Raw genomic sequence first — 12,028 nt, forward strand, 5'->3', positions numbered from 1 at the left:
TCGTCTGTTTTCAGACAGACAGAGCAGCTCTTTATTTCGTTCAGCGGGCGCTCTAGGGACTAGCCACGTCAAAACAGAGCCTATCCAGATGGATAGTTGATGCTATTGCGCTAGCATACGCCTCCAAGGGCATGCAATGCCTGTTGGGTGTCAGAGCGCACTCCACGAGAGGCATGGCCTCTTCGTGGGCCTGGTCGAGTGGGATTGCCTTGCAAGATATTTGTACGGCGGCGGGCGGGCCTTCCCGTCTACATTTATAAGGTTTTAAAACCTAGAGGTTCCCGCCCTGCAGGCCAGGCTGCTGTCGGTCTAGTTAACCAGTATTGTCTGTCCTGATGCTATCAGCTCAGAATGCTGCATCTACTGAGCACAGCTCAATGATCGACAGTGTAAAACAACAGCACAAAGATGTGTTTTGGGCAAACTGTGTAAGACCCACATTTCCCCATCAGTTCAGGCCGTACCCCGCCCTGTCTGTATGATGTAATTCGCATCTAAGCGACGCTGCTATACGTGGAAGAGTGCGGCTTCGCCCCTCCCTCTTCCCGGACTCCCTGTGAGTTCCCTGGGTGATTGTGCACTATATGAACCCCGGGCTTTCGCCCTTGGGTCTTTGGTGTCAGATCCCGGCACGCACGGCGTCTTGCATTGGGTCCCCTAGCGTAAGATATCTTACGCAGTACGAGAGACTAACGTAACCTCGGTTCTCTCTAGTAGAGGGAACAAGTACTGCGTATCTTGCCGTGCATGCACAAGCTCTGGTTGCTTCGGTGATGAAAAACCAGATAATACCTGCCTGCGAGCGGTATTTATAGGCCTAGACCACGCCCGTTTCGGCGGGATGTGACGCAGCGGGCGCGAAGCACCCTCATTGGGTCTGGCGTCAAGCCAGGCCTCGCTCGATAGGCTGCTGCAGTTGCCGCAGAGCAGCCAATAGGCGCGCGAGCTGCCTCGCCTATGTCTGTATGCTGCCGCAACGCGTTTGCATTATTGAAAAATTAAGGATCATTTTTGGCTTCAATATCTCGCGGAAAAGGGATTTTCCCCTAGCGTAAGATATCTTACGCAGTACTCGTTCCCTTTACTAGAGAGAACCGAGGTTACGTTAGTAACCGAGTACGTTTTATGCAAGAAAAGGGGGTCAAATAATGGAATTCAAACAAACACTGGAATTAAATTTTTTTGCCCACATATGCCTGCAATATAGGTTTAAGAATAGTGATGTAGCGTATTCTGAACAAAACTGTACCCAACTGGAGCTGGGTAAAATGACTCTGAAATGTTCCTGAAGCACTCTGACTGGCACCTCTTTTATCGCTTCCCATTTACATTATTTTACCTTAAACATTACTCCCATTTACCTTAAACATTATCCACGTTTAAACATTTGTTTTAAAGGTGCAGTAAGCGATTTCTGAGAAACACTGATGATAAGTGGATTGGCGATTACCAAAACATACTTGTAGCCAATCAGCAGTAAGGGGCGTATAATCATTAGGGGGAGGTTCCTGTGTTGCATAGTGTCTTTGTGAATTTGGGGGCAGAGTTACAAAGAGAGGGGTGTAATCCTTTTGGGTAGTAGCTTGTTTGTTTTGGTGATTTCAAATATTTTTTCTCAGAAATCGCTTACTGAACCTTAAGAACTTTAAGTGGTTTGTATACCCTCTGCTTTCTCCTCCCAGCATTTGTTCTGTGCCTTTGTCTTCCGTACTTTTAGGTTGACAGAAAGTGCATGCATTGAAGATCTTAGGAAAGCACATGCATGTAGAAGGATCTCACCTTTAGCTCTTATACTTCAGTGATCTCATAAAGCCACATTAGCATGCTTCTCACTGTGCTTATGTGGATCACTCACCCCTGAATGCCCTTACCTACAGTGAAAGACAGAGAGAGTGAGAGCGAGAGGAAGGGGCAAGGTTAAAAAGCGAGACTGAGAGGCATGCAAGGATACTAGTGAAGACTGTGTAAACAAAATGTAACATAAAAATTCTTTGGCTATTTAAAACTCATCCAGTTGTTGCTAGCTAGGCAAGCGTGAGAGCACAATGGATAAAGACTAGGGTATGCATCATGTATGATATAACCCTTTTGCCTTAAATCAAACTCAACACTGTGGTTTAATCACACCAACTCATCTTCTCTCAGCCTCAATCTCCAATGTACCACCACCTCAGCAAGACATACTGGACCGTGTACTGATTTGTGGGAGAATGCGAAGTTAAGTTGCTGTCTGTCAAATACTGTAGAATAAACCATGCAAACTCACAGAGCAGAGGTGTAAAAATAAGATGAGAATAACTGACTCTCACTTGAGTCATACCAGCTTAACATCCATGAGTCCCTTTACAGTTCCTGATAACCTGTGTAACTTGTTTCATTAAGTTGATGCTTGGGAGCAGATATCAGTAATGGGAAAGTAAAGAGAAATATAGAGGAATAAACAGAGGAGGTAGTTTTATTCAGGTAATTGCCATCTTTATATAGAGACATATATCTACAGTATATACTGAGAACCTGAATGCAGGTATAGCAAATGGTTTCCATAGCTACTGTTCCAGTGTTACACGATTTTGCACTAACAGGTGACATTTTCTCTGCTTAATTGACTCTCCGCAAGGGGATGATGAGCCAGAATACCTCTTCAGCCTCTATTTTATACCTCTATTTTTGTTCTCAAGGAATGAAGAACAAAGTGATCATTTTCATGTGTGTTTCTTGGTAGAATATGCTAGCCTCACTGATAGAGCTGTTCACTTTGGCATACTTATTACCGTCACATTTCCACATAATTTAAATATACTTTGGTGTCAGTGGTATTTGCACCAGATAATGTGAACATTGATGATTGGCAGTTTCAATGTGTGCTGCTATTGATCAAACTCTGCACTAAGACAGCTTTGGGAGACTCATAATGGATTGCAGATGATAAATTCTCTGCACTGATGAATTCTGGGATTACTTTCTGGTGTTGCAAATCCGTGACAACTTTGATAAGGGAGGAAATGAGCTATGAATTAAACTTAAGACAAAGAACCAAATGTATAAACAATCATTTGTTTTTTTTAACCGAATTGGTAAATGTGCACTGGTTTGATTCTTTTAAATGTCCTTTTCCCCCTTAGTCTTGGACCAAGTCCTGCTTAAATTGATTGACAATCTCTCATTTGTATCATCAGATGCTGTATTTCAAGCCTGAGTAATGTGATTCAGCTCCACAGCACAGAAGAAGGGAGGGGAAGCGATGTTCTCCCGCAACCGCTGCAATGGACAGGATGGCACAGGCGTCCCTCAGTATCCACGACCCAAAAAAAGAAATTCAGTGCCAAAGAGGAGGCAGCCTAATCCCAGAGTTGCTCTGGTGTTGCGTGGGAAAATTAATCGTTTCTTGCAGGGATCTGCAGATCATACTGTCCAACCTTCTGGTCTCTACTATGCTGGAATTGAAGAAGAGGATGAGGAGGGTGAAGATGATGTTGAAAAGTTGCAGAACTACTACAGGAGAGGTTTAGCTTCAGTAGAGGACTGCTGCTCGCCTCAGGTGCCAAATGGACATGGGCTGGGAGAAGTTTCTGAGGCCCCTTGTGTAGGGGAAGTGGAACTAAATCGAGAAGGAGGCATCAGGATTCCTTGCACTTTGCAGCACAACAGTAATTTGGCAGTGGTTAAAAACCAAATGTCGCAACTTGATGGTGAGCCTAAAATACAGACAGACACTCTGCTGTGCAGGTTTAATATGACAGTGCAGGATGAAGTTGGGAAGGGAAATAATGAGGACTATCAAGAGGAAGAATCGAGTGCTATCGTTGAGCACATACTAAAGGAATTGCGAGGTATCAACAAAATACAAGAGGAGATTTCAGACTTGAGGGAGTACTTGTCATCTGTTCGTGGTTCTGTTGAGGAGGTTTCTAGCTGTGTAGATGCCGTTTTAATGGAGATTGAATGCATGCGGTCTGGAAAAAAATCTGGTGTGGAGACTTGGCCAGGGGCAATGGGTGGCACTGAAGGTCCCTACCACCATCACAAATCAAGTAAAACTGTTAGTATAGGCTGCAATAAGCCTTACGCTGTTGAATCCTCAAGTAGCTGTGGTAATATACCCCCGCAATATCAAGTTTTTGATGGGAAACACAAAGAGGTGCCATGGCAATCCACTTTCACTAGTGCCAAGGCTTCAGACCACAATGAACACCATCCATTTACACAAGAAGCATCTGATCAAAGGTCAGATGTATCTCAAGGTGCATGGAGAAGGAAGCTTAGCATTGGTTTCCTTGAGCGCCAGGATGGACAGGACTGTCCAAGCACCAGTTCTCCATCTTCAGGTCAGAGTTCCAAGTCTGAGTCTGATCCAGAAAGACCCACCTCTGGACAGGGCAATACAGGGTGTGAATGTCAGACCTGGAACCCAGTGGCTTTAAAACGCAGTAGGAGTGGAGAGATTGGATTGAGCGAAGATGATTCTTGCTCCAGACAAGGCAGTTTTGAAGAGTCAGAGTGCTGCACAGGTGAGGCAAACCGCTGGGACCCATCAAGAGCTCTAAGTACTTGTACAATGGGCACCTCAGATCAAATATCCATAGTATCTGGTAAACACTACAACTCTCCTGCTAGTGCATGCAGTAGAGAGGATTGGATGCAGTATGATGCAGAAATGCTCCATGAAGAACCTGGTTTGGGCTCCCATAATTGCAAAGGAGATGGTGAATGTCCTCAGTGTTCTGTGTTTCAGAATGACATTTATCATGTATCTTCTTCTGAAAATTGCCTTGTAAATCTTCCATTTAAAAATGAGTCAATAGAAAGTGTGGTTGTTGAGCCATCCAGGAGCCTTCTAAATGAATTTACATCATTATGTAATCAAACTGCCCCTGATTGGAAGCCTGACTCTGCTGATGACAGTAATGTGACATTAAATGTAAAAAAGTTTGGTAGAGCAGTTCTGGACTTCAAAACTGCCTTACGTGGAGCTCTGAAGAAGATGGATGGAACTAGTGCTACTTTGCCAGGAGAAAAGATTGAAGTCCATTCACCGATCTCTCTGTGTGAGAAGAAACCAGGAATGATGGTGACTGGAACACCAAATTTAGAGATGCCTCATATAGAGATGTGGACTCCACAAACAGAAACCAACTATTCTGAGCGGCCTCAAGCCATGAGTACTGAGAAAGGCTTCGCCGAGATACCTCAATGCACCCCCACCAAAGCAAAACCTGAATCACCTCCTCACCAGCATAATATTGAAGATTCAGAACATCCAAATTCTCCAGGGTTGGACTCATCCACCAGTAATGCATCAGATGCTACATATGGACATCAAACCAGTGCTCATTTAACACAGTGCTTCTCTACAGACATTATCCAAGACTCTTTTTCCCCTGAGGAACTAGCAGTTGAAGAGGAGCAGAGAACACTAATGGGGGAAACAAAGCCTCCCACCGAGTCCTTCACAGAAGGAGGTACCGAAGCAGAGCTTAGTCAGCGGGATGCACGCCGCCTGAAGTGCCTCAGGACTTTCCAGCAGATTCTGAGGGAGAAGAGAGAGTCCAGAAGACAACTCAGTATAGTGACCATGTCAGCATTTTCTGAAGATGATTTGAACCCAGGTATATTGAGGCCCTTTGCGTCATATTCATTGTTCTGTTTTATTGGGATTTGTCTTAAGTTTCTGGCTAAAGTTTCAAATTTGCAGTGTTGGTGGTTTCTGTGAACTCTGTCTTGAAATTCCTTGTTAGAAATGGAAAGTGAATAATTCCAATGACCATGGCTGTGCACATAAAACGTGTCTCACAGATAGAGTGCAATATTTAAATGCTACTCTTTTTTCCTTTTTTTTTCTGTAAAATATCAGATTTCATCAGAAACTGCTGACTCTTGTAGCCAGTGGTCCTTTTCTGCAGATATATTAGCAAACGCCCTTCTGGGTGTTACACTAGTCTTGTTCCCCAGGCTCAAACAAACTAATTACTCTCATTGAACTGAAATGAAAACAAATCTGACATGAAAGCAGAGTGCAGGGAAAATTTAGGAGCCGTTATAAATGAATAAAACATCTCAATGAAACTTTCATGAACTGTCTAGATCAATTGCAAAATCGCCACAATTATGCAGTTCATATTCCCGGTCCATATTTATAAACAAGGTTATTAAACTCTCTGTCTGCAGATATAAATATGTTCTTGGACAAGAAGTTTATATGCTTTATAATGTTGTCTAGTTAAAGAGTCCTGTCTGGTTCTGGCTAACAATTATGTGATAGCTTGATGTGCTATTTTTTTTTATTTTCAGATGGAAGCCAGGATGAAGATCAGGTTATATCTTTTTCGCATTGTTTAAAAAGTGACTTGATATTTTATGTTTGCAGTGCTGAAGATAAATAATGTTGTTTAAAGGACTTAAATGTGCATGGTGATAACAGACTAATTTGTGTATTTACTGCATTGCGTTAAATTACTTGTCTGGTTTTTATTTTGTTTAAATCATGCCTTGTTCTCATTGTAAGTTATGCTGCATTGTAAACATTACACACATTTTCAGACTGTGTTATTGATTGTAGCTCATTAAAGTATCCCTCCCGGTTATACCATATAAAATAGAAACTGTGATGGCAGATACATTTATGGCCTATTGCTAGAGTTGCTGAGTCAGAGTTTTATAGCAATGGTTTTCTTCCATCAACCCTTTTGTTTTGAGGGGTTTGGCATTATTTTGTTGCAACTACATCAACAATTCTTGGTATTTTTGTGGAAGAAATGTTCTAAATAAGAAATAAAATTAATTTAGTGCACTTGTAGCCTGTTGCCAAATGATGAGTTGAAAAAAAAATGGTGTTTACAGGTGGTATGAATGCCATTCAATAATTTGTCCTAATTTTATATTACATAAAATCATTTAATTGTTATAAAATTAATTTTGCTAACATACATTTTATTTTATTAATTTAATTTATGTTACAAATTTTGGTATGATAAAAAAGAAAAAATACTTTTCTCTGTGTCAGATATACTGTATTATACTTATCATGTGTTTTGAAAGTCAATTCAATTGTAATTTTCTGACAGGAATTGTGCATTAGGGATTTTTGAGAACTTGCATGTCTCGTCCTGTCTTGAATAGAATTTTTCTCATGACTGTAAAATTCTGATAGTCACGAATATAGTGTTGAAATTCGATCAACCAAACAGCAGGGCTTTCACTATTCCTTTTTCTCCCTGTTTCCCATGTGCTGTTTTTGTTGCTTATATGTGAAGCTTTAACATTTTATATTTGTTTTAATACCTGACAATATGATCAACCTTTCAGAATATCAATGGAGACCATAACAAACAACCATGGGCCAAACCTGGGTATGAACTCTTGCTCATTTTCTTTCACTGTTCGAACCATGTTGTTGTTTAGCTGTTCTTCACCTAATTTTTATCTTCCATTACTGGAATATCCATATTTTTTATCTTCAGGGGAGGTGGAATATTTGGCATTGACAGCATGCCTGACCTTAGGAAGAGAAAGCCTATCCCCTTGGTTAGCGAAGTGGTGAGTGATTAAATTTTTATTGTTCATTTTCCACAGCCCCACCCATATTGAAACAACATTCTGCCATATTTCTAAGTGTAATTTTTCCCTCTCTATTGGGTATATACAGATTTGTCTTATTGTAATCTAACTCTTTTATGTCTCTTATCTAACCTAACCTAACTCATATACTTGTAAAATCTTAACTGAATTCTGATCTTCTTTTGGCATTTTTCTTAATGCTTTCCTTCACTACTAGGCCATGGTAAGTAAACCTGCTTCACAATTCAAGGTTTACATTTTTCAGCTTTTACTCAAAGCAGACTTAAAAACAATATTGGCATATGTATACATTATTTTAGGTGTAGAATGTTATTTTAGCTATAACATTTCGTCCGAGTCAGACATGATGTGATTCCAGTGACAAGCAATTTGTCTGTCCACACTGAAGGCGAAAGTGTTGGATGCCTTTCACAAGGCGAAAAAAATATAATATTAAATTTCAGATTGTCAAAAAATGTGGTTTTGTGCTCAGTTCAATTTTCAGTGTGTGATGCCATCACCTTTGATTTGCCTCTCAACTCGTGATTGAAATGAGCAGTATACTATTTCACCAATGAATGAGCGCATGACACCCTATCTCACAGGGGTTGATATTACAAGTGGTCTGTTTTTGATTAATGGATTTTGGCATCCATGTACATGTGTCAATGTAAACTTGTAATTGAATGTCTTCTCTTCACCCTTGAAGAGGGACATCATATGTGACTGGTGCATTAAAAACCAGGCGAGTGTGCATACTATTAAGGAGCATTTGAAGAGTTTGTCTTCTCCATGTCCGTGAGCAGAAATGGGGGACTTTCATCAATCAGTCTTTGTTGCTACACTATAAAATTGAAACCCACACAGATACATTTGACATGCTGCAGAGGAGACAAAAAAGAATAAATGCAAAATAAAAACAGGCTTGATCTGAAGCTTTTGACTTGCGCAACAGTTTTCATGGCAACGAAGGCTTCTTTTTTGTAAAGGGTGATTAAGATGAATATAAACAAAGGTTATTGCACAACTCTGGAATACTTGATTCTGATTACAATTTACATGTTCCTGACAAACGATAAATAAGGGAAAAAATTACTCTGTTTTCTTTTTGTGCATGTTTATGACATTGCAACTGGACATTTTCTCCTAGCAATGTAGTATTGATCCTTGTATTTAGCTTTCAAGCCTTTTTAATTGACTGAACCTCAGCTATGACCTGCCAGCCCCCTCACTCACCCTGTACCACTCACGGTTGACTAGCTGAGCAATTGATGGCCAGGGGAAATATAAAGCCAGCCATTTGCTTGTGTTGAATCACTGTCATTAGCTATGAGAGGCTAAATTGTGCTCTTATCTTCGTTCCTATGGAAAATCAATCTTTGGAGTATTTGTCTGGCTTTAGCTATGAAACAATCATTGATAGTTTTTTTCAGCATGTTGTATTGACAGTATTTATAGGCTGGTTTTTGTGGTTGTTGTTGTTGGTACTATTCTTTATTATTGTATCTAGTAATTTAAGAAGTTAGAAATGAAATGCTGAAAGCTTCTTAGACACGGTGCCCTTAATGGGTGAATAGTGTTTAGCATATTAACGGGAATGTAGTTTACACAGGCATAAATTGACATTTACCAGGTGTTTAAGGAAAAATAACAGACAATTTTGCTAAACCCATTAGGGGAGCCCAAATAAAGTCACAGACCCATAATGGTATAATAAATACTACTATTATTAATTCATATTCAACCATTGTTCCCCTTTCTCAGTCTCTGGTACAGTCCAGGAAAGCTGGGATCTCGCGCGCATTATCTGCGCGCTCTTCAGTGAAGGATGAAGAACTGGTAAGACCTGCAAATACACAAACATCAGTCATCTATCTGCTTCTCTCTTTTTTGAATTGCTTCTCTCAACCCAATTGTTAAAGTTGCAATGACACGGAAGTAGTGACAGATCTTTTCTTCTGTATTGTGTGACGTACATCTAAGTGGAAAAAATAGGTGTTCTATCCATTGATTGTTGATTGGATGGCAGTAGATCTAATTGACAGCTTGAATTAGATTGTGAGAAAGGGGCGGGGTTTAAGCAGATTAAATGAATGCAAAGGTCCTTCTTACAAAACTAGAGGGAAGTCAAAAAATAACTATGTATTATTTAAAATAAGACCAAAAACAAGTATTTAGAAAATAGAGAGGGTGAATTTTCATGTCATGCTGAGAAATTTAAGTCAGTATTCACTGAAAAGACATGATTCACACCATCTATTATCAATACCATGCACATATTTCATAACCAATAACAATGTAATGAGTTTGAATATGACAAAGATTTTCAGTAAATAATTATTTAATTTGTATCATGTGTCTTTAAAAGTTCCCAACAGAATGTTTTTTATAATTAAAAGAACTTGTAGTCTTTCAGAAGTAATATACAGTATCACACCAGCCATTTGTATAGCTATTACATTCATGGCTCTTTTTTTCCTCTTTTTTTGACATTTTTAGAGCTTGACAGCATCTGTCTCCTTTCACTTTTATTGCATGGCATTGTGTTTTTCATTGTGTGGTTCGGAATGACACATGGGTCATAATGATAACGGAGTAATAGTTGACATAATTAAAATGCTCCAGTTTTCGTTTATAGTTTCAATTTTTCTAGTCTTATATCAAAATTTAAAGTTACCCTTCAGATGCTCCGAATTGATGAATGTTTGTGTGGGTGTACACCTACACCTTATGTAGAGAAAGATGTGTGATGTGGCTCTCAATTGGTCATCACTTTGACACCTGTCTGCCCACTTCCATAACTACACCTACACCAATATTTATAAAGCATATCTTGGGCTCTTACACTTACTCTACCTGCTATTTTTCCCATTTTCCCATTTTCAGTTTGAACCATTCTTAACAGCTTCCTGTCTTTTCATTTCAACACATCCTACATTTGAGCTGGGCTTTGTTTTGAAATGCCATCATCAGGATTGCGTCTAGGGCCCATTTCTGCAGACACCATTTTCAAGTTCTTTCTCTCTCTGTAGAAGAATCACGTGTACAAGAAGACCCTCCAGGCTCTGATTTACCCTATTTCTTGCACGACACCCCATAACTTTGAAGTGTGGACCGCCACCACGCCCACCTACTGTTATGAGTGTGAGGGTTTGTTGTGGGGTATCGCGCGGCAGGGCATGCGATGCTCAGAGTGCGGAGTCAAATGCCACGAAAAATGCCAGGAGCTTCTCAACGCAGACTGTTTGCAGAGTGAGTCACTAACCAAATACAGAAAAACAAGCAACAACAACAACAAAAAACGATTTAAATGTTCATTACAGTTAGTAGTTTATGTATTTGTATTATTTCTTTGCACTATTCCTTATGAATGTTACATCTTTGCCATTGATGGATGCTTTTTAATAAAAGTAACCAACTGATTGAGCAGAAAGCTTGTAAAAATGAGGAAGAAATATGTAAGATTATACACTAACACTAATGCTCAATTATACAATTCATGAAAAATATACAAAAATTCATTTAAGTTCAACTTTTCCTTTAATGTTAATATAATTTGTAATGAAAATACACAATAGAAACTTTTTCACTAGTGCAGTATGTTTGACGTGTTTTTGTTCCCTCTTTTATTATGTTTTATATTGCGATCAAATTATAAATGCATCTCTGCAATTGCTAGGAGCTGCTGAGAAGAGCTCCAAAACGGGAGCAGAGGACAGAACCCAGCATATCATATCAGCCATGAAGGACCGCATGAAGATTCGAGAGAGGAACAAGCCTGAAATCTTTGAGATGATAAGGCTTGTGTTCAGTATGACTAAACTGAACCATGCTCAGCAGATGAAGACCATCAAACAGACCGTGCTTGACGGAACATCAAAATGGTCTGCCAAAATCTCCATCACGGGTACGGAAGCAGGGACAGCTGATATGTACTTTGATTGAAATGTTTAGAGTATTCAGTTCAATTCACAATTATTTGTATAGCGCTTTTTCACAATACACATTGTCTCAAAGCAGCTTTACAGAAAATGCATATCTACATTACAATTTAGAGTGGTCTGTTATCAGAGGTGTTCCATGTAATTTAAATTTAGAGTAGACACCTTTCAATGATCTAAATATTCAAGGAACAATTGTGTAAATGCAGTTTTCTATTACTAAATAATGTCCTGTGCCTGCATTGAAATTTTTTTTCTGCTGATTGTTCAGATTGTGTGTGTTCATGTGTATTTTTTCCAGTGGTGAGTGCTCAGGGCCTGCAGGCTAAAGACAGAACTGGTTCCAGTGATCCGTATGTGACGGTTCAGGTTGGAAAGACTAAGAAGAGAACCAAAACCATCTACGGTAACCTTAACCCTGTGTGGGAGGAGACGTTCAACTTGTGAGTCTTGTACAAAATTTCTCTTTGTTCTCTTGGAATCCTTTCTTTTACTTGCTTTGTTGTTATTATCGTTGCCTTTCTACGGAAGGT

General features: G+C 39.7%; 1 protein-coding gene across 1 annotated transcript in view; it reads left to right on the forward strand.

Moving 5' to 3' along the window:
- Positions 1-3,176: 3,176 nt before the first annotated feature.
- The window catches only part of unc13ba (unc-13 homolog Ba (C. elegans)), a 49,706-nt gene continuing 40,854 nt past the window's right edge, over positions 3,177-12,028 (forward strand). Inside the window, exons 1-8 of the mRNA XM_081365983.1 lie at positions 3,177-5,606; positions 6,289-6,311; positions 7,303-7,346; positions 7,458-7,533; positions 9,319-9,393; positions 10,587-10,806; positions 11,234-11,461; positions 11,797-11,938. Of these exons, the coding sequence (XP_081222109.1) occupies positions 3,242-5,606; positions 6,289-6,311; positions 7,303-7,346; positions 7,458-7,533; positions 9,319-9,393; positions 10,587-10,806; positions 11,234-11,461; positions 11,797-11,938 (3,173 nt within the window). The 5' untranslated portion in view covers positions 3,177-3,241. The remainder of the gene's footprint in view (positions 5,607-6,288; positions 6,312-7,302; positions 7,347-7,457; positions 7,534-9,318; positions 9,394-10,586; positions 10,807-11,233; positions 11,462-11,796; positions 11,939-12,028) is intronic.

The sequence above is a fragment of the Scardinius erythrophthalmus genome (genome assembly GCF_964197995.2).
Source record: "Scardinius erythrophthalmus genome assembly, chromosome: 5".
NCBI lineage: Eukaryota > Metazoa > Chordata > Actinopteri > Cypriniformes > Leuciscidae > Scardinius > Scardinius erythrophthalmus.